Here is a 26,721-nt window from a genome sequence, read left to right as displayed (position 1 = left end):
AATATTTTCATTGAGTAATTTTAAGAAGTCTAATGCTTCCTTTTTCTGAAAATGATAAAATAGTAAATCCTTATTAATTTTGACATTATTCATTTACAATTTTACTGCATTCGAACAGGGGCTGGGCTAAAAAGTTGGCAAATAATTTATAAAATGTTTATCATTTGTTCAAAAACTAAGTTGCAGAAGACTAGGAAAATAAGATAAGCAAACTAGAAACAATATCCTCAATGTAGTATTTCAAAAACAGCAGCATTCCTGAGTACTAAGAAATACTTACTACCTGGCCCATATGGAATATTTTATCACATATACAGAACCAGGAAATCTTCAGACTACCTAGCTACTAGAGTCAAGCAAACTTTTCCTTTAAGGACCAAGTAGTAAATATTTCAGGCTTTGCAAGCCACATGGTCTCTATGACAACCATTCACTTCTGCCATCGTGGCACCAAAATAGTCATAGATCATACATAAACAAATAGGAATGAATGGCTGTCATACAATTTTTATGTGTCACAAAAAATTGTTTTTCCAGATTTTTTTGAACCATTTAAAAATGTAAAACCACTCTTAGCTTGTGGGCTGAACACAGACACTAGTGAGCTGTATTTAACATAACAGGCCGTGGTTTGCTAACCATGATTGAGGTGAATGACAAACTTTTCTGATCATGACCTACTAGAAATACATTTTAAAAATCACTGTCCTGATGAGCCGTCTGGGTGGTTAGTCAGTTAAGTGTCCGACTCTTGATTTCGGCTCAGGTCATGATCTCAGGGTCATGGGATGGAGCCCCAATTCCGGCTCTGTGCTCAGCAGGGCGTCTGCTTGAGATTCTCTCTCTCCCTCTTTCCCTCCCCCTGGGCACACTCTCTCTAAAATAGATAAATAAATCTTTAAAAAAAAATTACTGCCCTGAGTGCACGCATGCACATGCATGCACACACACACACGCCCCTGAAACAAAAGTTTATGAAATAATACTTTGATGTACTACGTGTGATACACTATTAGTTTCTCCTTTATCCTGGTTACTAAATGGGTATCAATCCATAGTTTGAGAAGAAAATTGACTAGAGAAATTAAGTTATTTCACTCCAATATGCACACAGAGAATTAATGGGACAGCCAAGTCCAGAATCCAAACACTTTACTTGCTTTTCAGGTGCCCTGTCCTGCCAGGACACACCACAGTGACTCATCACACTTATCAAGTCAAACCCACTGGTTCAAGTATGCTTGCTACATGCATTTATTCTTCCAGTCTCAAATTGTCACTTGAAGGAACAAATGCAGTTCCCCCACAGTTCCTGTGAGCATCTCCTAAGGAGAGCCTGAAAAGACAAATATGAGCAGAACAAACTTTGTCCCCAACACGGCAACCGTTCTCAGGGCTGCAACTCCTCATCTCTGTCCCCCAACATCAATCTAAATCCCCCTCTCCCTCAGCTCCACTCCTGCAAGTCTTGGATTAAGTGACCCAAATTTAGAGAGGTCTGAGCCCCTGGCAATCATATCATCTCATTTCAGGGTCACTGTAACATGCCCACTCACACTTAAAATGAGTGGATCACTTGAGTTCCACACATATACAACCTGCTGCAATGGTGTGTACAAGCAATCTTACCTCCTTTAGCTGATCTGGGTCAAGATGGTAGAGCCTATTTCTGCCTGCTGGTCCTAGACACAAGAATCCACAGTAACCTGTTGGCAACCACAGCTTGTAGTGAAGTTGTACCCTTACTATGTCCCCCCCATGGAAAGACTACATCCACTTCGGGAACCCGGACTACTAACCCTGCAGAGATCAGAGGTACAGGGACAGAAAGCACCAAGGCCCCCAATGGGACGCTGCGAGCTACAGGAAGGTAGGACTACTTCTTGTCCCCACCTCCTGGTATGAGACTTATGTGTTCTCTCTTTTGGGGATACAGAACCATGTGGAAGTTTCTAGTTTGGTGCATATACACTTCATTCTGAAAGATGGCAACCCATCATTGCAGAGTACTTCCTCCTAGTTGGAGCTTCACCTGTGCCTTCTGAAAGCCATTCTAGCACTCCAAGAGGCCAGCTGCCTCTGGAGAGTACAGTGTGTAATGCGACCAGTGGATGCCAGAGCACATGGTCACTCCTACACACCTTTCCAAGCAAAGTGAGTCCCCTGTTCTGATGCTATGTTGTATGTCATTCCATACCTGTGGTTCAAGGAGCCAACTGGTAGCATTAAACATATACTACGTTGCTAAGTAAAAATGATTAATTTATATGATACATTAAATACAAAAAATTAATAAAATACAACCGTTGCTTTAAAAAAGCCTATAGTCCAAGGAAAATCAAATGCCCACAGCAGTGTCTTCCTATATCATTACATACTATATTCATAACAAGATCATAGAGATTAGGCACTAGTAAACCATCACCACAAAACCCTAAACATAATCATTGAAAACAGTCAAGCTGCACCACAATTGTACTTAATATGTCAAATATTACTAGATGGTAATAGTTAATACTATTTGTAATTTCTAAAATTAATAGGCAAGGTTTAATAACTTTAGTTATTGCTTTTATGAGTCCCAAATTTTCATACTATTTCCAATTTCAATTTTTGCAAAATAATACTGTCCACATTTCTATTTTTAAATCATATATCTAAATCAAGTTCAAATTATAATCAAATTACTAAATTAATATATTACTACTATTTATTCAAAGATTAGTACATTATATATTCAGATGCCATCTAAATAAAAAATTTCTAAATTGTCCAATGGTCAGGTTTACTATGCTGGCTTCATCTGAATAAGTAATGAGCTTAGAAAAGAAACAAAGTTAACCCATAAGGATAACTGCAAATAAGCGCAAATTTCCAAAAAAAGGATAAAAAATTACATTAACTTTAATCCAGAGTATTTTTCTTCCTAAATACCCACATTTAACAATGGTCTTGTTTAAGAGAAAGAAGAAACCTGAAACTCACCTTTGTACACCATAAGGTCTTTCTAAAATAGGCTCTTTGAATGGAGGTGGAATGTGACCAAAATAATCAGGATAAGCCACTTCTGAATATTCTGGGACAGACTTTGTATTTTTCACAATCTCAATATAGAGATCTGAGTCGTGGAGGGTGGGTCCATCAGAGACTTCCACTGATGCTTGTTCCACTGATGAAGTAGACTCTGTATCTTCATCATCCTCAGTTTCAACTCCTGTACAACAAAGCTTCCCTAGCTGAACTGTTCTTCCCTCAAACAGAACATTTCCACAAGTGGCCATGTGTGGACAAGTTTTAGTGCACGTGAGGACGGTAATAGGGAGACTGTAGTCCTTCTTCGCTCCTGCATTAAAACCTGGGGCTGTCTGAGAAGGGATATTCTGCAACGTAATTCGGTCCAAGGCCTTCACAATATCATTGTTTAAGCCCTGGGCCGAAGAAATAGTTCTGTTTTGATCACCTAGCTGCTGTTGTGATGTTCTGTCATTATCTTTAATATCTTCTTTCGCCAAATCCATACAGGTAGGTTTATCACCTTCATCTCCTTTAGGAGACACATTTGCCTTCCTTACAACTCCTTTTTTTAAATTGCCTGGATTCCCAGATGCTTCCTCTCCCGCAGTAGGAACAACAATAGGACCACGTACTTTTCCCTCAAATACAAAAGGCTTTGGTTCTTTGGAGATTAAATCATAGTCCTTTGAAAATAAAAAAATATGTTTAATCTTTAATCTGTAAATATTAAAATGTATTAACAAAACTAACACTATATTCTTGTATATACTGCTTCAGAAAACTAACATTTGAAAATTATAAAAATGGATAAAACAGAGTACGTTTTAATTTCACTAAATAAAACACAAAATATTTAGCCACAAAATTCATCACACTTATTTTACTTTTTCTATTATAAAAATAATGCTTACATACAAGAGAAATATGGGAAATTTTACAGAAGCACAAAGACATTAAAAGCATCCAGACTCCTATTAAAGGAAACACAACTTAACTGTTATTCATTAACTCAACAATTAGTATATCTGTTTTGTGCCAAGCAGTGTTTCAGGCACTTAAGTACCACAAGCTTAAAAACAAAAATAGAAACAAAAAACCACTTCCCTCTTGCAGCTTACATTCTTCTATGGAAGGGAGAGGACTGTCAACACCACAAGTAATAAACATGACATAGGTGTGGGGGTAGCTCAGTTGGTTAAGCAGCCACTCTTGATTTCAGCTCAGGTCATGATCTGATCAGGGTCCTGAGATCGAGGTCCCCAACCCCATCAGGCTCTGTGCTTGGCAGGGAGTCAGCTTGAGGATTCTCTCCCTCTCCCTGTGCCCCTCCCCCCGCTTGTGCACTCTCTCTCTTCCCTCTCTAAAATAAATAATTTTTTTTAAAAAATGACATAAATGTATTTTATGGAACATGAGTAGGCTAAAGTGTTAAAGAGGGGTACTGTGGATTCGGAGTGCCAAGGGGTGGGAAGATGGGCTACAATCTGAAATCCCATGGATTACTGAAGCCTCCCTGAGAAGATGACATAAAAGCAAAGGCAGAAAGGACTGCCATGCACAGAACCCAGAGTCGAAGAATGTCTGGGGTATGCAGAGAACAGCAAGGGGGTGAGGATGGCTGGCAAAAAATGAGCAAGATGAATTCCAAGATGTAAAAGAGGACCAGATCCTGTCGGGCTTTGCAGGCTATTTTAAGAATTTTGGTTTTTACTCTGAATGACACTGGGAGCCAATGGAGGGTTTGGGGAAGAGGAGTGCCATGAGATGGCTTACATTTAGAACAAAACACAACAAAATAGAACCTGTAAGTGCAGAGTTTCTTAACCACCTGGAATACAGGGTTTCTTAACCACAGGGGTTGAGACATTTGATCTAAATAATTCGTTTTTAGAGAGAGGGAAGCAAACCATAAGAGACTCTTAACTATAGAGAACAAACTGAGGGTTAATGGAGGAAGGTGGGCATTAAAGAGGGCACTTGTGATGAGCACTGGGTGTTATATATAAGTCATGAATCACTAAATTCTAGGCATGAAACCAATTTTTCCCTGTATGTTAACTAGAATTTAAATAAAAATTTGAAATTGTGTGTGCGTGTGTGTGTGTGTATTTCTTTTTTGTTTGGTTTTGGTTCTGTATTTCAGGGGTCAGGGGTAGCAAGATGGGCAGCACTGTCTTGCACATTGTAAGATATTTGGCAGCATCCCTGGCCTCTCTCTTCTGTACACTGTAGATGCCAGTAGCATCCCCACCCATTTGTGATCACCAAAAATGTCTCCAGACATTGTCAAACATCCCCTGGAGACAAAATCATCGCAGTTGAGAACCACTGTTCTAATGTCCTTCTGAGGACTGAGGAGAGTAGAAGCAGGGGACCAATTAAGAGTCTAGGCAAGTTGGTAAGAAGGGGTTGGATTCTAAATGCACTGTGAGCCAGAAGTGCCATGATATTGTCAAAGACCAGATGCAGGACATAAGGTACAGAGAGGTGTCACACATGGTGCCTAAGTGCTTGCCTAAATAAATGAAAAGCACCAGTTTAGCTCTGAGAGGTTAAATGTGAGTATTAAAGTAGGCAATTAGACATATGAGTCTAGAATTGAGAAAAACTATCCATCCAGAAGATAAATATTTAGGAGTCATGAGCATACAGATACTATTCCAAACCATGAGACTGGAAATCATCAATGGAAAGAACTAAAGAGAAGAGAAAAGACTGAACACTGAGGCACTACAATCAATCTACATAGGTTGAGCAGATGAAGATAAAACAGAAGAGATGGAAAAGGAAAAGCCAGTCTGGAAAGACAAATACCAGGAAATAAAAATGTCCTGGAAGCCAGGTTTAAAAAAAGAATACTGCTGATAGGTCAAGTAAACATCTCTCTTTTTATACTTACAGAAATTTTTTTTATCTATATAAGACTCTACCAAAGAAATATACAATTGATTTAACCTTTATTCCACAGTTAGGCATTAAATCCTTTAAACAACAGTGAAGGATTTAAACACATGAACAAAGTGTATAACTGAGCCATTTCCAAAATTTTATTATTATAAAGAATTCCATAATGAACATTGTTTTGCATATATTTTTTCTTTGTTTAGGATGATTTCCTAAGCACTGACATGGACTTACAAGGTCAGATACTATAATCAATTTTAATGTTTAATACACATTGTCCAAATACTCTCCAACAAAACTTAATGTTTATTCTCAATAACGGTGTATGAGATTATCTATTTCAACTGCCCCTCTTCCTTGCCAACATCAGGTATTATAGTTTTAAAACACTTTTTCAAAAGTGGTCGTAAGAGATATCATCTAATGCTATTTTAATTTTAATTTCTCTATGAGAAATTTTCTCTATGAGAAAAGCAAAAAATTTTCTATACATCTGTTAACTGGTTTAATTCTTCAGAGGTAACTTTTTTGTTCCTGGAATATAGGGTTTTTCTTATTTTGTTGTATAAATTCATATATTAAAAAATACACACATACACACACACACACACACACACACACACACTAATCCTCTAAGCCATTTTTTGCAAATATTTTTCTGAATTTGCACTTCTTTTAATTTTCTTTAACTTCTTTACACACATTATGTCATGAAAATTAAGAATCTTTTCCTCTGTGATCCATTCCTTAAATACCCACTGTATAAAAACCAGGGACTCAAAGATGATTCATTCTCAGCCCCTCTACCACATCTAATCGAAGGAGACAGTGGAGGCACAGAGGAGGCAGTAGGTAGGTGGCTCTGCATTACAGCTGTTAAAGGGAAAAAACTCTGTTGATTTATAAAGACTAGCATACAAAGAATAGTGCTGAATTAAGTGACATTTAATATCTAGATGCCATTTTGATCCAAGAAGTCGCCTCAGTATCAAAGTCAGTATACAGCACATGAAGTTTTCCCATAAACAAGAGTGTAATATGAAAGCTGCTTTTTTTAAAGAGTATAAGCACATGCCATGTACATAAATGAATTTAAAATAGTAAGTTGAGGCAAACAGTTAAAAGAGGTTTTATTTTTAGAACAGCAAGTTAACTGTAAATATTTTGATGTTAGTCTGCTCAGCTATGATCTGAGATCATGCTGAATTGAGAACAACATCCCCCAAACTACAATTTAATGCATTGGGGAAAAAAACTAAAAACAGTAATTCCAGCTACAATCTTCAGATCACCCTCGTGATATGTGTTATGGGTCCATTCTTCCTGAAAGAACTTAAACTGAAGCAATTTCCCCTGTTTTGGAGAATTTTGTAGTTAATTTTAACTTTGACTATTGTTTAGAAAAGATGGGCTGCCTACGTAGATATGAAAGATAGTTTTTTCATAAAACAGATGTTTATTTTGTATTAAAAATACCAATGCACTTGTTTTACACCATTTGTATACATATGGTAATATTAATGCTGAACTGTAAAATTCAGGTATTAAAATGTGATCCTGTAATTCTAAAAAAAAAAAAAAATTTCTGTTGTAGGAAACATGGTGAGCTAGGTATCAACCCACAGGAACTCTTACAGTTGTTGGATAAGATATTAAAATATTTTAAGTACAACAAGTGGATAAGACAGCAAAAACAAAGAACAAATAGTAATGAAGATGGGACCCCAAAGTGCTAAGACTGAAGGTGGCTTTCACTTGGAAAACATCTGCTAAACCAGGTGACCTGGGGTTTAGGTTTTTCTATCTCAGAGTATAAAGTGTAAGAAACTATCCCAGAACCTGCATAAGGTGGGGAGTCTACCAAAAGATCCTCCTCCCATAAAGATGAAACCCCAGAGAATGAAACATTTGATATAAATTCCCTAGAAATAGCCCCACCACAAAAGAAATAGCAAAGAAAACCAATAGTCTCAAACCTTAGCACTAAGAGGGTAAAAAACATCACTACTCATAAATTAGTACCAAAAGTCTGCCATCACATCACACAGACTGCAGCCTGAATTCACATTACCTGAGGGGTCCAAACACCCTCAAGGAGGAATGTAACCTATAAGAGTGCCTGTCAAAAGGAATAACAAAAACTTCTGGAGTTTCCACATAAGCTCCACAAGCAGAATTATAAAGAAATGATCAGCTCACTGGAGAAAAAAAAACAACTAAATGAAAAATTAATCAAGTAGAAGGAACTAAAACAAACACGTAGGAAAAGACCTGCAAGAATTTCAGACACTAAAATTATAAGACTAATTAAATGGCTATATGTAATATGTTCAAAGAAATAAAAGACAAGAAACAAGAAGTTTACCATAGCACATACCCTCCCCAATGCTATGGTGAGCACTGTAAGACTGCTGAATCACAGATCTGTACCTCTGAAACAAATACTACATTATATGTTTAAAAAAAAGAAGAAGAAGAAGAAGAAGAAGATAGTAGGAAGGGAAAAATGAAGAGGGGTAATTCAGAGGGGGAGACGAACCATGAGAGAATATGGACTCTGAGAAACAACTGAGGGTTCTAGAGGGGAGGGGCTGGGGGGATGGGTTAGCCTGGTGATGGGTATTAAAGAGGGCACGTTCTGCGTGGAGCACTGGGTGTTATACACAAACAATGAATCATGGAACACACCATCAAAAACTAATAATGTAATGTACAGTGATTAACATAACATAAAAAAATGTAAAAAAATTAAAATTAAAGAGGATTGCTAAATGTTCCAATGATAAAAAGAAACAAGAAGTTTAAGAGTGATGAAATAAATTTTTTTAAACCTTCTAAAACCAAAAATAAAACAAGTTTTAATATCTAATGGATGTTTATAATGACCAATCAGATAGAACCAAAAATAAAATTACAAAACTGGCAGACTGTTCAAATGAATTTAGTTGAATGCAGCATGGAGAAAGAAAACATGAAAAAGAGTTAAAAGATATGGAAGAGAGTAAAAAAGTCTACAACCAATTAGTAATGCCAAAAGAAAAGAGAGAAGGAAAGAGAAAAAAGGCAGTGTCTGGAGGAGAGGTGAGTTTTTCCAACCCCTAAGAGAAAACAACTCAGATTCCAAAAGACAGTGAATCCCAAACAAGATTTAAGAAAAGAATACCTGCCTTTAGTCAACACTACTAGGAAACTGGAGCATGAAGCTAAAGAAATTATCTTGAAAATCACCAGAAACAATGTGTTTATATAAAACGAAAACATACACTTTGCATACATACTACCCAGCGATTTCACTCATAGGTATTTACCCAAGAGAAATGAAGGCAAATTTCCACAAAAAGCTTTTTACACAGATGCTAGTATCAATTTTATTCACAGTAGCCCCAAACTGCAAACATTCCAGTATTCATCAAGTGAACAGATAAAAGAAATTGTGGTACTTCCATACAATGAAATACTACTCAGCAATCAGGAAAGAGCCACTGATACATGCAATAACATCAGTGAATCTCAAAACCCTAAGATGAACACAGAGGCCTTAAACAAGAGTACATTCACATAGTATCACAAGTTCCATAACAGGCAAAATTAACCTTTAGTGACAGAGAGCAGATGAGCAGTTACCTGGGCAGGAGGTAAGAAGACTGACCACAAAGACACAGGGGCCCAGGGACACACCTGGGGTAACAGAAATAATTCTGTATCTTGGCTGGGTTGGTGGTTGCACAGTTGTATGAATTTGTCAAAACTCAATGAACTTAAAGATGAATAATTTACTGCATGTAAATTATACTTCAGTAAAGCTGATTTTTAAAAATTAGCCAGAGAAACTAACTTTCAAGAATAATCATTCTTGAAAGACACTTTCAAACCAAAAGCGAGAGACAGAGACTAAAAGATGTAATTCCAGCAGAAGGAAAGTAAGTCAGACTGAAGTTCTGAGAAACAAGAAGTAAAAAACCAAAAAAGTAGTAAAAATGTCCATAAATCTTAAACACTTAATGTAAAACACAAAGCAGTACCATCATATGGATTTTCTTTTTTTAAGCTAAAGTTAAAACATAAATTAAAAGTGTGAACATTGGTTTGGGAAGTGATTATACTTAAAGTATCCCAAGTTTCCTTTTATAATTAAAAGAAAGAAGAAAGGTCCCAATTAACGTCAGAATAGTAAAAATGTATGTTACAACATCAAGAGTAGCTAAAACTTCTGTATATGTGTCAATACTCAAACTTACACTTTAAAGGAATGTACTTTATTGTATGTAAATTATACCTCAACAAAGTTGATTAAAAGAAAAAAAGACTGTATAGCTTTCAAACAAATTAGGGTGAAAAAGTGAAACAAAAACATAGTCAATCCAAATGAAGGCCAAAAAAAAGACAAAGACACAGAGATGAAACAAATGGAAACACAAAATAAGATCTCATAAATATAAAACCAAATACAGTAATAATTATATGTAAATGAACTAAATGTCCCAGTTAAATGGCAAAGACGCAGACTTGATTTTTTTAAATCCAACCATATACTGTTTGTTTATACTATATACTGTTGTATATAGTAGTTTATAGTATAAACTATACTGTTTATACTATATACTGTTTAAAAAGATACACACCTAGGGATATCAAAAAGTTGAAAGTAAAAAGATTTAAAAAGATAACAGGCAAGGGGCACCTGAGTGGCTTGGTAGGTTGAGCATCTGACTCCTGATTTCAGCTCAGGTCAGGATCTCGAGTTGTAGGATTGAGCCTGCACTGGACATGGAGTCTGCTCAAGATTCTCTCCCTCCCTCTGCCTCTGCCCCCCGACTCATGCACTCTCCCTCTCTCAAAAATAAAAATAAAAGACACCAGGCAAGTCACCAAAGTTAATTTAGCTACATTTTTTTTTTTTTTTACTTTTTTGCCTTAAATTCTTAGAGATAAGCAACTTTACAACATCAGTAACTTCATAACTATTAAAAGTTCATTTCAGGGATGCCTGGGTGGCTCAGCTGGTTAAGCGTCCGACTGCTGATTTTGGCTCAGGTCATGATCTTGGGGTCCTGGGACAGAGCCCTGCACTGGGCTCTGCGCTCAGCAGGGAGTCTACTTGGGATTCTGTTTCTCCCTCTCTCCCACCCCCTACCTGCTCTCTCTCTCTAAAATAAAATAAACTCTTTTTTTAAAAGATTTAAAAAAAAGGGGGGCAGGAAAATCAAGATTTGGCACTGTAAGCCTACCATTTAGATACATGGGAATTTCAACTTCAAAAACATGCTAAAAGTGATTCCAGGAAATAGCAAGTGGGAAGGGGACCCAGTTTTTCCTGATTAAACTATATAAAACTATGTGACTCTTCAAATTCTGTCCATACATAACTTCAATAAAAATTTAAAACCAAATTAAAAAGAGGAAAAAAAGAAAAACAAAAGTCCATATGGTAACTGTCATCATGCTACCACAAACATTTGAAAAAAAGAGCTGTGAAAATTCAGAATTTTGACACTTCCAATATTCTGCCATTAAGAAACAAAAGCAAATAAAACTGTAATTGTCACTATGAATAAATAATTATAGTTTTAAAAGCATGGTAAGGGCCTTCAAAAAGTCTGTTGATAATTATTTTAACAATTCTATATCTTGCATTCAATTTGCTTCCATCTGGCCACTGAATAATAGCCTTAACACATGTGGAAACAAAGTGGATGGTGTTCAGAATTCCAACAAACACATCAAGTAATTTTAAGCTCCAATGGTTGATACTGAAAATGACATGCAAATCCAAATGGAAGAAGTCATAATCGAAATTAATTTCATTTATGTTTAATATGTCATGATCTGACAGTATTTGATAAGATGATGGCTGAAAAAAATCCTTTCAAATACTTCTTATCTGGAACCAACCAATATTTTTAATTCTCAAAAATATATTACTTAAATACTGCTGCTTAGATATAGTTCCAACACACACTTCAAAAAAGAGACTAAAGTATTTGAACAATGCGTTCCTCTGAAATTTAAAAATGCAAAAGATAGTCAAGTGCCAACACAACTACTTTAGAAATGATTTTCCAGTTATGTAAATAAAAGACAATGTGCTATTCCCCATAACACATGCTACAGAAATACAGCTGTTCTACATTTTTCTTTATGGCAAAATAGAGAGACACATTAATAAATACATGTTATCTGAAATACTTGAAGCAGCTTCTTTTGCTTAAACATAATAAAAAGGAGTGACTCACTTGGGGAGACTTTTCAGAGCACTTACACTCTGACAAACCTGTCTTCACCATCTGACCCTGGCCAAGTCAGACCAAAAGTAGGAACCTGCTCTCCTACAAGCAGCCAAACTAAAGGACAAGCTGGCTGGCTGTTAGGTGCCGAGCAGGAAACCATCAAGGGTAGCCTGTTCCAGGTGAAGCATTAACAGGCAGACACACAAGAACTCACCATCACAGCCTACAAGAAAGAAGTGGCCTGCGAAAGAATGAGAATCAAAATCCTGGCCTTGACACCCATTAAAAAAAAATTATTTTTCTTTATTCCCACATCAAAACTCTTACCATTTTTAAACATGTTATATAGTTCTTATACATACAGAGAGAAGAAAGTAGGTGACTTCTTCACATAATAATCAATCCCCTCCCCACCCAAATCCCTTCCACAATATTTTTCTGCTTTGAGTTAGCAGTATTTATTACCTCCAGAGTTGTATTTTGAGTTCTTTAGCTGGGCACAAAGGTGTTGAAAAGAGTAGCCAGATACTTCTGGTACGTTCAGTGGGAGAAAATCACACTGTATCGTTTCCCAAATGCCTCTTCCTGCATTCTTGTTCTCTTTTTGACAGATAGCGCTCTCCTTTATCCCTGCCTTCTTTCTAGTTCCCCTGATTTCAGAGGACCCTCCAACATCCCCCAAATCTCTGAAAGTGCCAAGGAACTGAGGAGGGGAGGAAGGGCAACCTGCTGCTGCTCCTAGTGCATCCAAAGCTCCTAAGTTCCTAAAGAGAGCCCTGAATATGACAACTGTGAAATACAAACATTAGCTAGCAAGCACAGCCCAGCCCACCCTTGAGCAACATGGTAGGAACTGCACGGGTCCACTCACACATGGATTTTTTTCTGATACATACAGTATAGCAGTTTACTTCCTTATGATTTTCTTAATAATGTCTTCTTTTCCTTAGCTTACTTTACTGTATGAACACAATATATAATACATATAGCATACAAAATGTGTTAATCAATGGCTTACCTTATGGGTAAGGATTTCAGTCAACAGGCTATTAAGTTTTGGGGGTGTCAAAAGTTATACACGCATTTTTTTTACTCTCCTGGAAGGCTGGCACCCCTAACCCCTATGTTTTTCAAGGGTCAACTGTCTTTCCTTTTTTTATTTCCCACATATAACCTTACATTAAAGTCCTTTTCTTTAAGCAACTAGGAATTAAATGTATGGATTTGGGAGGCATGGGGTCCTGTAGTAAGAGCTGAATAAATCTGAGATTATCTGGTTTGAATGCTTTATTTTACAGGTTAAGATCCTAGGCAATTTCAGGGACTTATTCAAGGACCCACCATAAGGGGGCAGCTGAGTGAGAATAAGAAACTCTATCTACTAATTGCCATCAATTCAATCCGATTTACTTGCTATGTAACCCACGCTAAGTAAGTAGTACATTCCAGTAAATAAATGAGGGTAAGAAATGTTAATGAGAAGTCACTCTCCCTGTGAACCAACTCAGATATAAAGACTTCACGTTGTTCTCCCCTGGCCCCCCAGTTATATGGTGACTGTCAGGAAAAACAATCCAACAAACAGAGACTTCAGTTTTAATTTAGCAATTTCTCAGCTCCCACCTCCCCCTTCAGTTGGATGCAACTGACAGAAAGACGACTTCAACATAAGATTTTAAAATGCCATTTTAAAGATTATTTTTTAAAAACTATGCCAATTAAAGCAATGAGCCAAAGTGATGAAAAAATGTAAAAGCTAAGTCCAAAAATTTAATGAGTTAGTCCCCTCATTTTACAGATAAGTAGTTTGTAGCTCAGAATGCTAAAGTAACTGTCCAATGTCACCCAGAAAGGCAATACTACTTTCATATTTTAGAAATAAAAAGCAAAGGGAAAACAGGGATTACAGGCCTAAGGAAGGAAAAACAAAAAAGAACTGTTTCTTAAAATCAATTAAGATGCTGTATTTTCTATATTTATACCTGAAAATCATCAACAAGCTCAGGGAAAAGGTGTTCATACATTTTAAGTTCTTCTATCGTTCGTCCGGGTTCCTGTTGGGGTTTTAGTTTGTTAATATCCGTTTCAATATCATCATTCTGAAATAATAAAAATGTAACCAGTTAAGAAAAAGGTAAAATTACAGACTACATTTCAGAATAAAGTTTTCCAAATTATTAATTACATGTAGAGAATAATCACTGAATAAAGGTTGTACTAATTTTACCATAAATGAAATTTGCTGGTATTGGGTCATTGTTGTGTTGAAAATAGTATTTGGGCTCCTCAAGATAGAAAACCTAGTGTCAAGATCCAGACTAAAGGATGCTCCCCTCAATCTCCTTAGTTGCCATAGTTTTACTCATATTAAAGGGTAGTTAAACTTAAGAAAACTAAATTGAAAAATATAAATATATGATGGTGGTGGTGGATAATCAAAATAACTAACATATACTAAGCACTGAAAATGTGAGAAGCACTATGCTAAGGAGTTTACATAATTTAATCTGCAGAAGAACTCTATGAAGTAGATAGCATCATTACTTCCATTTAACTGAAGAGGAAACCAAGGTAGAGAGAGGTTAAGGGGCTTGCTCAAAACTACATAGTGTGCAAAGAGGATGTAAAACTAATCATGGATTTCAGAGCATACTCTGTTGGTCAGTGCACTGCCTCAAGACAAACCAATGATTACCCTGTACTCTTCTATTCCACGGTCAACAAAGTTCCCTTAGAAAAGCTCAGTGTCACCACACACTCTTTTTCTGGGGGGAAAAAAGAGTAAAAAAAATTGAAAAACAGCCAGAAATTATTTCCACGCCCCTTTAGGAAGGAAGAGGGTAAATTTAAAGGGGAGGTATGAGCTCAGAAAAACAGGATATGTATCTGGGATTAATTCAATCTGTATCTGTTCAAAGACCTAATATACACTGTGCCAGAAAGACAAGTGTCAGTTTACCTACCATCCAAGCTATTCTCTCTATGACCTTCAACAAATCTGGCTTCACACAAATACAAACTCATCATTATCTTCATTGCTAAAGAGAGATATAAAGACCACTTACTAATTTTCAATGGGTTTTAATTTCAGTGAGTAAACTTACTTTTAGCCTTAAATCTACTCTACCATGCTTCAATCCTTATAATGCTTTATATACATGTATCTGACTAAATATATACACTTCATATTACCAAGTAATTTAAAAGGAAAAACATATTTTATATTTCTCAAAGTTCATATTCAGGAACTTAGCTATTATTTGTATAACCAATAAAAAGATTTTCTCCCTTGCCATAAATAATAAACACTGGTTGTATTTAAAGAGTATCATGTTAGTGTATAATTATTGTATAATTATTAGGACATGAACATGGAATTTCATAGATCTTAAATTATGCATTGATGAACCAAAATATATAATTTCCTTGTTTGGCACCTAATAAAGTAGACAATGCTTTCAAAATAACAAAAAGTTTACAAAAGTATTCCTTCTCTAAACAGACCAGAATTCAACATTCAATACTACTTCATGAAAATAGAGCCTTACATATTTGCTCTCTACTTTCAAAAAAAATGAATTTATCTGTAAAATAGGCACTGTGAGAAAAAAACTACACTTTGAGAGGTCAATAGCAGGCAATTTTGTTTTGGTTTAGGGGAAAACAAAGATGAAGAGCTCCTGACAGACTTAGGAAAAAAAAAAAAAAAAACAGCCACCTTCCACCACTGCGTAAAGTTCTTCTCAAGTAAAGGAGGGGAAAAGAACGCATTGAAGTTTATATACTGACAAGTCCTAGCTAATGGAGATGAGTGTTCTAAATCTCCAAGTTTCTATAAATGCTCCAAACTGAAAAATCTGGGGTAAAGAGAATGGAATCACTATGGTGAGGGAAAAACAGTCTCTAAAACTATAATCACAATCAAACACAAACAAATATTAAGCCTGTATGTAGCAGGTTCACCTGACACAGGAAATAAATAACAAGATTTAGATAAAAAGGAAAAATTAAGTCCAAATGTAACTGCCAATGACAGTAAGGCAAACTATGGTCAAGAAGAAAAATAAGATAATACAGCTCAGCAGTCTCAAAAAGCCAACAGTTCTGTAGTCCTTAAAAAAAATAAATAAATAAATAAATAACATTTTGGCTGGGGCACCTGGGTGGCTCAGTTGGTTAAGCTTCTGCCTTCGGCTCAGGTCATAATCCTGGAATCCAGGATCAAGACCCACATCAGGCTCCCTGCTCAGCGGGAAGTCTGCTTCTCCCTCTCCCTCTGCTACTTTCTCCCTTTCCTTTCTTTCTCTGTCAAATAAATAAATAAAATCTTAAAAAAAAAATAACATTTTGGCATAGTATGGTGGTAGAGAGAGTGGACATTCACCTCAGACTGCTTTATTCTGAATCCTGGCCCCACATCTTATAAGGTACATTCTGTGCCTCCCTCTTCTAATTATTAGCCCTGTAAAGCAGAGGTAATAATATCATGTACCTTATAGGACTAAGATGAGGATTTAATAATTACTATAGGTAAAGAGCAGGAACTAGCATAGATGGTAAATGCAAAAGGTCTAATTAGACTTATCGTGGTGAACATTACATAATGTCAAATCACTGCTGTATACCTGAAACTAATAAAATATTGTGTGTCAACTGTACTTCAATTTAAAAAAAAAAAAAAGCATGGGCGCCTGGGTGGCTCAGTTGGTTAGGTGTCTGCCTTCGGCTCAGGTCATGATCTTGGGGTGCTGGGATCGAGCCCCGAGTTGGGCTTCCAGCTGAGCAAGGAGCCTGCTTCTCTCTCTCCCCCTGCTGTTCCCTCTGCTTGTGCTCTCTCTCTAATAAATTTAAAAAAATAAAAATTAATTAGTTAATTAAAAAAAAGACCATGGACTAGAATAGGATTAGATGTTGAATAAATTGAATCTATTATTTTTTTCTCATTATTATAACTGGTGTGTTAAGATAAAGCAGGAGAAAATGTAAGCAATCACAGCTACTCCAGTGAATAATACAGCCAACAACTGTATTTTTCAAAGATATAAATGTCACAAAAGACAAAAAAAATATGGAAATATTCTAAATTAAGGGAGACTTAAGGGACAAAATAATTAAACACAATATCTGATGCTAGTTCCTATTCTAGAGAGAAGGAAAAAAAAACCTCACAAAGGACATTTATTAGATCAACTGACAAAGTGGAATATGGATGGCAGATCAGATAAAAAATGTTATATCACTATAAATTTATCAAGTTGATAACTGCCTTGTGGTTATGTAAGAGAGTACCACTATTCTTAGGAAATAGTCACTGACATATTTAGGGGTAAAGAACCATGATACATAATATATGTAACTTACCCTCATATGATTTTTAAAAAAATTTTAAGTATGTATTCATGCATACATACTGACAATTTCCAAGAAGCAAAATCAGAATCATTGTTATAATTCCTATTAGTTCTATCTCCCCACCAATCTCTGTCTTTACATCTGTAGTGATCCCAACAACAGATATGTTTAATGAGGACCCTGAGCCATAAAGTAAATTATACTCAACAAACTATGCTTTTAACAACATGGAAACATACAGTACAAAAGAGAAAGGTTTCTATCAAAATATGTTAAAGTATAAATTTAACAGCAATCTGAAATTTTACTATCCCAAAACATTCAGTTCCCAAAGAATCCAAACAGGTGATGTTTAATATAGCTTCTATTATCTAAAGAACACTTTACACAACAGAATTTAAATTCTCATAACTTGGATCCCACAGTTCTTCCACTTATATCAAGTCCAGAACCACAATCACACAGTTAACCAGATATTTTGCCTTGAAAATCAGAGCCTGCACTGTTTCTCTTCTTTCTAGCTTCTTGAGGCAAGAATGCAAACCATTATTCTGCCCAGACTGGCTAACTTGACAATTCTGCCAAAGCTTGCCTTGGTGATTGCATTCGGTGATAATGAAACTGGAACTACATCTACTATTAAAATGGGTATCTCCTTCCAGTATCTTAGATTCTATCTCCAGAGAGGGTCAAATACTCAGTGTACCCAATTGTGATGTAGCATTTCAAGACGAAAAGGGCCAAGCAGGCAAGGGTCAAATGAATCCCTTCCCACCCGCCAAAAGAGACTAAGCTAAACAGCTAAAAACTGAAGGAGTTAAGCAGGCATTTTTTCACAGATACTAAAATGACCCCCTGACACTAAATAAAGCAAATACCATCTCTACACTTCCAGAAGTGCCATAAAATTCTAAAAACTCCCCTGCCTCTTTACTTAACATCACACATAACAATTTTTTTTATCTTGTTTCAATTCAATAAACACTTTTGTCCATTTCCTCTCCAATGAACTGAAACCTAAGAATCATTATGTAAACACTAATTCTTACCAAAAATCCAGCAGTTACAGATTATTTTCCTACTATTTTTATATCCCCAAAAGACTGTTAAAAGAGGAACAGGTTGCCACTTAGAGTCTCAAACCACTTTCCTTCAAACTCAGACTTTGAAACCTAAGTCAGATCAGTTACCTGAGGTTATCCTGGTCAAAAAGAGTGAAAATAAGTTATTTTAAGGACCTTTTCAGACCAAAGCATTCAAAGCAACATCATTTTTCATTTTCCCTTGCCTTAGTGTCCACAGTTATCACAATAAAAAGATGTGGACAAAACCAATTAATCTACCATTAAGCTACACCTATTTCCCCAATCTTTATTTTACAACTGCGTATATAACTCATAAAGTTGACCAAAGATAGAGATTTATACTAACCTTAAAATTCTGATCTACGTCATCTTCATTTTCAGTTTCGTTTTCGGCTTCTAAGTCAATATCATCATTGTCATCACTTTCATCTACTACGTCATCCACTGTGACACAAAACATGCTATAAGTAGGTCAGAGGTAAGCATCCTACAACATGCACATATGAAGGAAGGATGCTATATACATACAACATTGGTATTTTAATCACCAAATGAAAAGTAAATGAAATTCCTTATTAAAAATGTCTCTAAGGCTGTCCTAGGTGTTGAAAACCTATGAGATACTAAAATTTGAAAAAGCACTGTAGAAATGTATGGGTGTTTTTACTGATGTTCTCGATTTTTAAAAACGAATGTCTTCCGTTGCAACAGCCTGAATGAAACAGCTTATTTCCTGTACATGATAAATTTCAAAAACTGATTTTATTCCTTTAACAACTGATTTCCCATTTATTTGTTTCAATGGCTACCATGTGCCATGTATGTAGTGTTGTGTGCTGGGAATTTTTAAAAATATGTGTAAATATAGTCCCTGTCCTCCAGGAGCACATAAGGTTAAAGAGCAGAAAAGACTAAACAGGTAACTACAATATAAAAGTAAACATTAATGAAGGCAACGTTTGTTTGGGAAAACAAAGGATGGAATAAGTAACTAACTTGAGGTCAAGGGGCTATGAATAATCACTCCACAGAACAGGTAGTAATTAAGCAGTATCCTGAAGAAAATACAGCAGCTTTCAAGGCCAACATAAGGGTGGGTGAGTGTGGCTTTTAAGAAGAAAAAAAGAGTTGAGATGATATCCCTGAAAAACGGCAAGTGTAACTAAACCTGTATACTTGGGAAAGTACTAAAAAAGGCAAATAAGAATGAGAAAATGAAGGGACCAAGTAGTTTAGATTTTTAACCTATGCAAGACAAGCACTGAGAATTTTCAAGAGAATGGCTTAATTTGACTTAACATTGCTCAAAAGATCACTCTGGCAGATGTGAGAGAGGGAGCACATATACAGAAGGGGGCCAATTAACAGGAGACAGTAACTGTCTGAACCAGTACAGCAGGAATGGGGATGAAGAATGAATATGCATTAGAGAAAAACTCAGGGAACAGAATGTAAAGGTACATGAGGACCATGGCCGTGGGGGAGACAAGGCAAGAAGGGTGAAAGAGTACTCAGGGAAGTGCGCACTTTAAAACAAAGGAGAGAATATTTTAAAAGGACATTCTTCTAAACTATTTAACTCTATTGAAGAAGAAATAATAAATATTAATTGTAATATAAAGTGTACAAATGTGATGATCTGATACAAATATACATGGTAAAATGATTACCAAGATGAAGATAATTCACACATCCATCACCTCACATAATTAACAATGTTAACTGTGATGAATGTTTAAGAGCTCCTCTTGGAAATGTCCAAATATGCAATACCCTATTATTAACCATAGTCACCATACTGTACAATAGATCCTCAGAACTTAATTTTCTTAAACTGAAAATCTGTACCCTTTGATCCCAGCACCCCATTTACCACTCCCCTCACTCCTGGCATCCAACATTCTATTCTGTTTCTACAAAATCATTTTTTTTTGTTTGTTTGCTTTTAAAATTCTACATGTAAGTGATACCATACAGTATTTGCCTTTCTGTCTGGCATATTTCACTACCCTCCAGGTTCATCCATGTTGCTGCAAATGGCAGGATTTCCTTTCTTTACATTATCTTAATAATATTCATATATATCACTGTCCTTTATCCATTTATCCATCAAAGGACATTACAGTTATTTATAAATTTGACTACTGTACATAATGCTACAGGGAACATGGGTGTACAGATCTCTCTTTAAGATAATGATTTCAATTCCTTTGGATATATACTCAGAAGTAGGATTGCTAGATCATACGGTAGTTCTATTTTTAATTTTTTGAGGAACCTCCACACTGTTATCCAGATTAGCTATACCATTTTACATCCCCACCAACAGTGTTAAAGGGTTCCATTTTCCTCACAACCTTGCAAATAGTTCCTATGTCTTGTCTTTTTGATAACAGCCATTCTAACAGGTATGAGGTGATATCTTACTATGGTTTTGATTTCCATTTCCCTGATGATTACTGATGTTGAGCACTTTTTCATATACTATTGGCTATCTGTATGTTTTCTTTGGGAAAATATTTATTCAGGTTCTTTGCCCAATTTTTAACTGAATTACTTGCTTTTATATTCTTCAGCTGTGTGAGGTTTTTTATATATATTTTAGACAGTAGCCCATTCCCAGATACATTTTGGAAATACCTTCTCCCATCCTGTAGGGCAATAAATTGAAATTGCCGTTATAATTTATTGTTTCCTGGGCTGTGCAGAATCTCTTTAGTTTGTCATAATCCCATTTGTTTATTTCAGCTTCCACTGCTTGTGCTTTTGGTATCTTATCCAAGAAATCACTGCCAAGACCAATGTCAAAGATCATTTTCCCCAAGTTTTCTTCTAGGAGTTTTGCCATTTCAGGTCTTATAAGTTTTGATCCACTTCAAGATAATTTTTTGTTAGTGGTATAAGACAGGGATCCAATTTCATTCTTTTGTATGTGGATATCTAGCTTTCCCAATACAATTTATTGAAAACGTCCTTTCCCGCCTGTGTATTCTTAGTGCCTTTAATCAAAAATTAGCTGACCACATATGCATGGGTTTGTCTGGGCTATCTATTCCATCCCACTAGAGGTCTATGTGCCTGCTTTGAGTGCCATACTGTTTTGATTACCATAGCTTTGTAATAGCTTGAAATCTAGAACTGTGATATCTAGCTTTGTTCTTCTTTCCCAGGATCACTCTGGCTACTGGGGGTCTTTTGTAGTTCCATAAAGTTTGAGGATAGTTTTTTCTATTTCTGTGAAAAAATGCTATTGCAATTTTCAAAGAGATTGCTTTAAATCTGCAGACCACTTTGGGTAATATGGGCATTTTCACAATATTAATTCTTCCAATCCAAGAACAGAGGATATCTTTCCATTTATTTGTGTCTTCTTCAATCTCTTTCATCAATGTCTTGTACAGGTCTTCCAGCTCCTTAGTAAATTTATTCCTATTTTGCTTTCAATGTACATAGGATTACTTTCAATGTTACTGTACATAGGATTACTATCTTAATTTCTCTTTCAGAGAGTTTACTATAATTGTATAGAAACACAATTGATTTTTATATATTTGATTTTATATCCTGCAACTTTACGGAACTTGTTTATTAGTTCCAAGAGTTTTTTGGTAGAGACTTTACAGTTTTGTATATATAAGACCATGCCATCTGCAAACAGATAATTTTACTTTTCCTATAGGATTTGGATGCCTTTTCTTTCTTTTTCTAGCCTAATTATTATTATAGCTAGGATATCCAGTACTGTGTTGAATAGAAATGGTGAGAGACAATATCTTTGGAAAAGTTTTTAACTTTTTATCACTGAGCACAATATTAGCTACGGATTTATCATACACGGTCTTTATTATGATGAGGAACATTCCTTCTATACCCAGTTTGTTAAGAGTTTTTAATCATAAAAGGATTTTGAATTTTGTCAAATTTTTTTCCTGCATCTATCAAGATGATATGATCTTCATCCTTCATTGTTAATGTGCTTTATCACATTTTAAGTTGTGGATGGTGAAACGTCCTTGCATCCCAGAGATGAATTCCACTTGATCATGGTATATTATCCTTCTAATTTGTTGTTAAAAATCAGTTTGCTGTTACTTTGCTATGGATTTCTGCATCTATGTTCACCAGAGATACTGGTCTGTGTAGGAGTGCTAATAACACCAACTCCATCTTTGGCCCTCCATCTTGTTCATGTCCAAGCAATGATCTCTGTCAGGGCCCAGTAATGCCCTGATCATAAAGCAGGAAGGCTTGTTCTGATCTTCCCTAAAGTGGTGCATAGATGGCACCAGTTTGGATATCGAGTAGAGAGCTTCTGGTGCACATATGGCACCACTTTAAATAACTACCCTTTGACCACACCACAAATGCCCCCTACTCTATAAAAGCTGTGGATTAAGGTCTGGCCTGGGCGAGAACAGCTGTGTAGCAGCACCTGGATTGCCTGACCTTGTCAGTAAGTTACCCTGAAAAAAACTCTATAAATGGTATGGAAGGGCTTGGTTTGCGTAGTTTTTTGGTCTCAAAGTGCCCTCTCAGTCTGGAGGATATTTACTATTCCATTTGAGGATGCAGTTGCTTCTTCCAGTCTTTTAGGACTGATTGGCTTGGGTGGGGAAAGACTTTCACCAGAAAACAGCTGTGAACGCACAGACTGGGGGAAGATGTAGTATCTTTGCTTCCTGGAAAGGCACAGCAGCATAGTCTCCATGCAGCTCTGTCAGCAGAGGTCAATGTTAACACTGACTGTGGGGGGTTCCTCTGTGGCCAATACTATGGAGGTCTTCAAGTAGCAGTGGTACCTATGGCTAGAGGGATCTTAAGAGGCAAAAGCTGCTAGGGTCTTCTTGCTCTCCTTGAGAGAGAGAACATATGAGTCCTAGGCAGGGACCCCTCTCAGACTGTAGCCTGTTTCTCCACTCCAATGATTGGGAACTCTGCCAGCTCAGGCACCCCCGTTCTTTCTGTGACCCAATCCTGAGACCACACTGTCCCACCTAGGATTCTGCCCTGCTTTGCCACCTGAGCACCCGTCAGGCAGGGATGTCTCTCACTGGAGCAGACTTCTAAAAATTTCCATTTTGCACTCTAGTGCCATATCACTTTCTGGTAGCCAGCTTTCAGAGGCTCCCCACCCCCCTGACATTTATCTTCCAATATATCCCCTCAGATTCACTTCTCTATACCTTCTACCTTGCAAAAAAGTGGTTGCTTTTCTATTTGTAGAATTCCAGCAATTCTCTTCTTACATCTCAGGTTGAATTCATAGGTGTTCAGAATGATTTAACAATTATCTAGCTAAATTCAAGAGACCAGAGGAAACGAGGTCCCTTACTCTTCTGCCATCTTGCCTCCTAGTCAATTCTTCTCCTTTTAGTCAGAGTATTTTATCCATTTAGATATCTTATTACTAAAGCTGATTTGCTGGTCCTTGCTTTGTATTTAGCGCTCTCAGGATTTTTGTGCATCTCTGAAATTTCCTTGCTTTTCTATAACAGTAATAAATGAGCCTCTTTAAGAATTTTTCCCAGGAAAAAAAATACATAATTTATATAGAATTTAAGAGTGTTCATAGTCTTTGAAGTCCATCCATGGATTCCTATGAGTCAATAGTTCCCAGGCTAAGGATCTCCGTTTCAGAAGTACTTTTACATTTTAAAATGCATATATGAACCACTATTCCTATGATTATTTTAGAAATGCAAGAATAGTGTAATATCCTAAGAATAGGAACTCTATCAAACATATATATAATATAAATAAAAATTTTAGTTTATTTGTGTAAAAAACCCAGTTTGTTATAACTGTGTATTATGTATCCTTGGCCAAGAGTTGGTTGATGTATTTCAAAAAATAGTGTTATAATTATTTAGTATTACATAATTAACAATTTGTACTGTTTAATACAATGATTCTGCTACCATGTTGTCTCTATTCTTGTCATCTTAATTCATCACTGGCCAGACTAGAGTAATATTTCGTGTAATTACTTCAGAAAGGGTACCTGGATAATCACTTCCAAACCCTTACATACCTAAGAATATGTCACCTTCACATATGGATGGCAACTAATAAGTGTTCAGAAATCTTGAATCAGGACTCTCCTTGAAACCTCTGTAAGATGCTGCTTCACTATCTTTTGGCATTTAATGTTCTAGAGACTAAGCCTTGAGGTCAGCTCAATTCCTTCATCAACAAATGTTAAGTGTACACTAACTGTGTCTAATAGATGCTGAGGATAAAATGAAGGAAAAAAACAACAGTTCTATCCTCGTGGAACTTACATTCTAACTGAGGAAGGTAAAAAATAATGAAAATTGTGATCAATGTAACGAAGTCTGATATATGAAAAATGGTGAACAGAAAAAGGGTATTTGCCTTGTGTCTGCACAGATGCTGTCAAAACTCTCCTCTCACATCTTAATCATGAAGACTTGTCCGTCAGTGTAAATCTCCCTTTATAATTTAGTGATCCATTAGTCTGAGATGAGACAGGAAAGGAGCCCTCAAAAAATATCATCTCTGTCATTTTTTCCCCATGTTTGGTGAATTCACTGCACTAGAAGTGCTAACTAGAAGTTACTTTCTTACCTCATATGTGATTATTCTGTACACTGAATAAAGAACACTATGGGGTAAATCCTATATCCTACCTCCTCCCAGTATTACCACCTGCTATATCATACAGAAGTCTCCCCAGCTTTCTAGCAGTTACAACCACCACTTAAACCCCCATAATCCTACACTGAGATACAGGAGAGAAAAGGACTCCAACTGCTCCTTGATTGTCTGTCCAACTTAGGTGCTACTGGTACCTCAACTTGGAGACAGACGTACTGCATTCACAGAAGGGTGAGTAGAGAATTGATGCTCTTCTTTAATATAGTCATACCTCCACGATGTTTGGTGCACGTTCTATGTTTATTTCATGAGAATGTTTCTTTTACCTTGTTTTCACTTTTGGTACAGATTTTCCCCTATTTTTAAAGTCTCTTGGTAATTTTAAATGCAATGGGAAAGAGAAATTAGATCACTATTTTCACTTCACTATCTTACTCAAGTCCCATACTGAGTTGTAGACTTTTTAAACCCTTTAAAGGAAGTTTCTGAATAATCCATCTTGGTATTTTGCATAGACTAAAGGTGCACTTTAATAATAAAATACTTTTAAAAAAATCATACAGTGCACTCTGCATTATATACCACTAATAAATCTGCATCAAAGATAATAAAACTATAATTACCTGAAAATTCTCTTACATCATAAAAAAATTTATCAACTGATGAGAAAATACTTTAGAAATTCTAATAATAGTCTAGACTACATTCCCTTTTCCATTTTACTAGATCTTACCCAAAAGAATTCTACTTTTTCCCCACATTAAGATTTCAACTCTTACTTCTTTTACTATGTTCCCAGTATTGTATTGAAATGGCAAACAGCCAACTTCTAATAATTTCATTATTTTCATTTAGGTAAGTCACATGCAAGTTTTCTTAAGCATAAACCGTAACATTTTTGTTTCCTGTATTGTTAATTTTTGCTACTCTAACTGGTGTAAGGTGGTATCTCATGTGGTTTTGATTTGTATTTCTCTGATGGCTAGTGATGTCAAACATTTTTTTCATGTGTCTGTTAGCCATCTGTATATCTTTGGAGAAGTGTCTGAACCCTCTTACACTGTTGGTGGGAATGCAAGCTGGTACTGCCACTCTGGAAAACAGTATGGAGGTTCCTCAAGACATTAAAAATAGAGCTAGCCTACAACCCAGCAATTACACTACTGTGTATTTACCCCAAAGATATAGATGTAGTGAAAAGAAGGGGCACCTGCACCCCAATGTTCATAGCAGCAATGTCCACAATAGCCAAACTACCGTGGACTCTGGAAGGAGCCAAGATGCCCTTCAACAGATGAATGGATAAAGAAGATGTGATTCATGGGTGCCTGGGTGGCTCAGTTGGTTAAGCGACTGCCTTCAGCTCAGGTCATGATCCTGGAGTCCCTGGATCGAGTCCCACATCAGGCTCCCTGCTCAGTGGGGAGTCTGCTTCTCCCTCTGACCCTCCCCCCTCTCATGTGGCCTCTCTCTCTCTCTCTCATTCTCTCTCTTTCAAATGAATAAATAAATAAATCTTT

General features: G+C 36.3%; 1 protein-coding gene across 5 annotated transcripts in view; it reads right to left on the bottom strand.

Moving 5' to 3' along the window:
- AGTPBP1 (ATP/GTP binding protein 1) overlaps nt 1-26,721 on the bottom strand; it is a 158,144-nt gene that overhangs the window by 56,528 nt on the left and 74,895 nt on the right. For all 5 annotated transcript variants that reach the window (XM_027615667.2, XM_027615666.2, XM_027615665.2 and 2 more), the window contains exons 12-14: nt 18,930-19,027; nt 14,129-14,245; nt 2,986-3,698 (exon numbers count right to left, since the gene is read on the bottom strand). In XM_027615667.2, coding sequence (XP_027471468.2) covers nt 2,986-3,698; nt 14,129-14,245; nt 18,930-19,027 — 928 coding nt within the window. The remainder of the gene's footprint in view (nt 1-2,985; nt 3,699-14,128; nt 14,246-18,929; nt 19,028-26,721) is intronic.

Source organism: Zalophus californianus, chromosome 13 (genome assembly GCF_009762305.2).
Source record: "Zalophus californianus isolate mZalCal1 chromosome 13, mZalCal1.pri.v2, whole genome shotgun sequence".
Classification (NCBI taxonomy): domain Eukaryota; kingdom Metazoa; phylum Chordata; class Mammalia; order Carnivora; family Otariidae; genus Zalophus; species Zalophus californianus.
This window is presented reverse-complemented; position numbering and strand designations above follow the sequence as displayed.